The sequence below is a fragment of the Cyprinodon variegatus genome, unplaced genomic scaffold (assembly GCF_000732505.1).
Source record: "Cyprinodon variegatus isolate N-32 unplaced genomic scaffold, C_variegatus-1.0 Scaffold2332, whole genome shotgun sequence".
Classification (NCBI taxonomy): domain Eukaryota; kingdom Metazoa; phylum Chordata; class Actinopteri; order Cyprinodontiformes; family Cyprinodontidae; genus Cyprinodon; species Cyprinodon variegatus.
The window spans coordinates 32,139-33,162 of record NW_015152785.1 but is presented as its reverse complement, the minus strand read 5'-3'; the positions used below and the strand labels follow the sequence as shown (position 1 = coordinate 33,162).

General features: G+C 44.7%; 1 protein-coding gene across 1 annotated transcript in view; it reads left to right on the top strand.

The window, feature by feature from the left end:
* Positions 1-340: 340 nt before the first annotated feature.
* Positions 341-1,024, top strand: part of wls (wntless Wnt ligand secretion mediator) — a 21,624-nt gene continuing 20,940 nt past the window's right edge. The window contains exon 1 of the mRNA XM_015368999.1: positions 341-530. Coding sequence (XP_015224485.1) covers positions 425-530 — 106 coding nt within the window. The 5' untranslated portion in view covers positions 341-424. The remainder of the gene's footprint in view (positions 531-1,024) is intronic.

Genomic DNA, 1,024 nt, shown 5'->3' with positions numbered 1-1,024 from the left:
AAAATGTCCCCATCGTGGGATGGGGCCCCTCAGAGCCTCCTTTAAATAGCCTCGAACAGCGGGGGCGCTATTCCAGGCATCTGGCAGCACCTAACCTGCATTTCCAGCCTCTATTGCAATGCGGAGGCGCTCCACTGATCCTCCCTGGTCTAGTGTGTGTGTGTTGGCTGTTTGGGGATAAAGCACGGCGCTATTCAGTCATGTGATTCCTGCTTTTTTTCCCTCCTCCTGAGTGTGAAGGCAGGAGCAGAGAGCGGTGGAGGGGCCCACATCAGCCCAGATCAGCCCGTCTTTCCTGCTCGCAGTGGATGCAGCGTTTTCTCCTCCTTTTCCCCCCTCCGTGAATCTGTTTCTCACTCAGTCTGTTTGTTTTTTAAATTTTTATTCCTTTTTTTTTTCTTTTTAACGAAACGCTTGTTTAACAATGGCGGGGGCTATAATCGAGAACATGAGCACCAAAAAGTTGGTGATAGTGGGAGTTACTCTGCTTTTGTTCCAGGCGCTCTCCTTCATGGTCGGAGGATTAATTGGTGAGTTTTTCCTCCTTCCTTTATCTGCTGCTCGCCTGTTGAAACTGGACTAAATGCGCAGTTTGAAAGTTGATTTTTATGGAACGTTTTCGCTAAAACGACTAAATGAGGGCCGACTTGCTGTAACTTGTTGAGGGGTGGGGGAGAATCACTGCTGCCTGTGAAGGTGTTTCAGGCAGGGCCGTAGGAAGCTGGATGTGGGCCCCTGGGTTAGACCAGCCTTGGTGCCCTGCCCCCCCCCCAACAGCTTTTCTACTAATTTAACTTGACCAAAAAAAAAAAACAAAAAAAAAAACACACATTTTACACACTTTATGTATCTTTGCTTTGGTCTCCTTCAACTATGGTGACCAGATTTGTGTTTCTATAAAGAACCCTTTTCATACATATATGTGTGTGTGTGTGTATATATATATATATATATATATATATATATATATATATATATATATACACTAGGGCTGAACAATTAATCGCATTTTCAATATAATCGC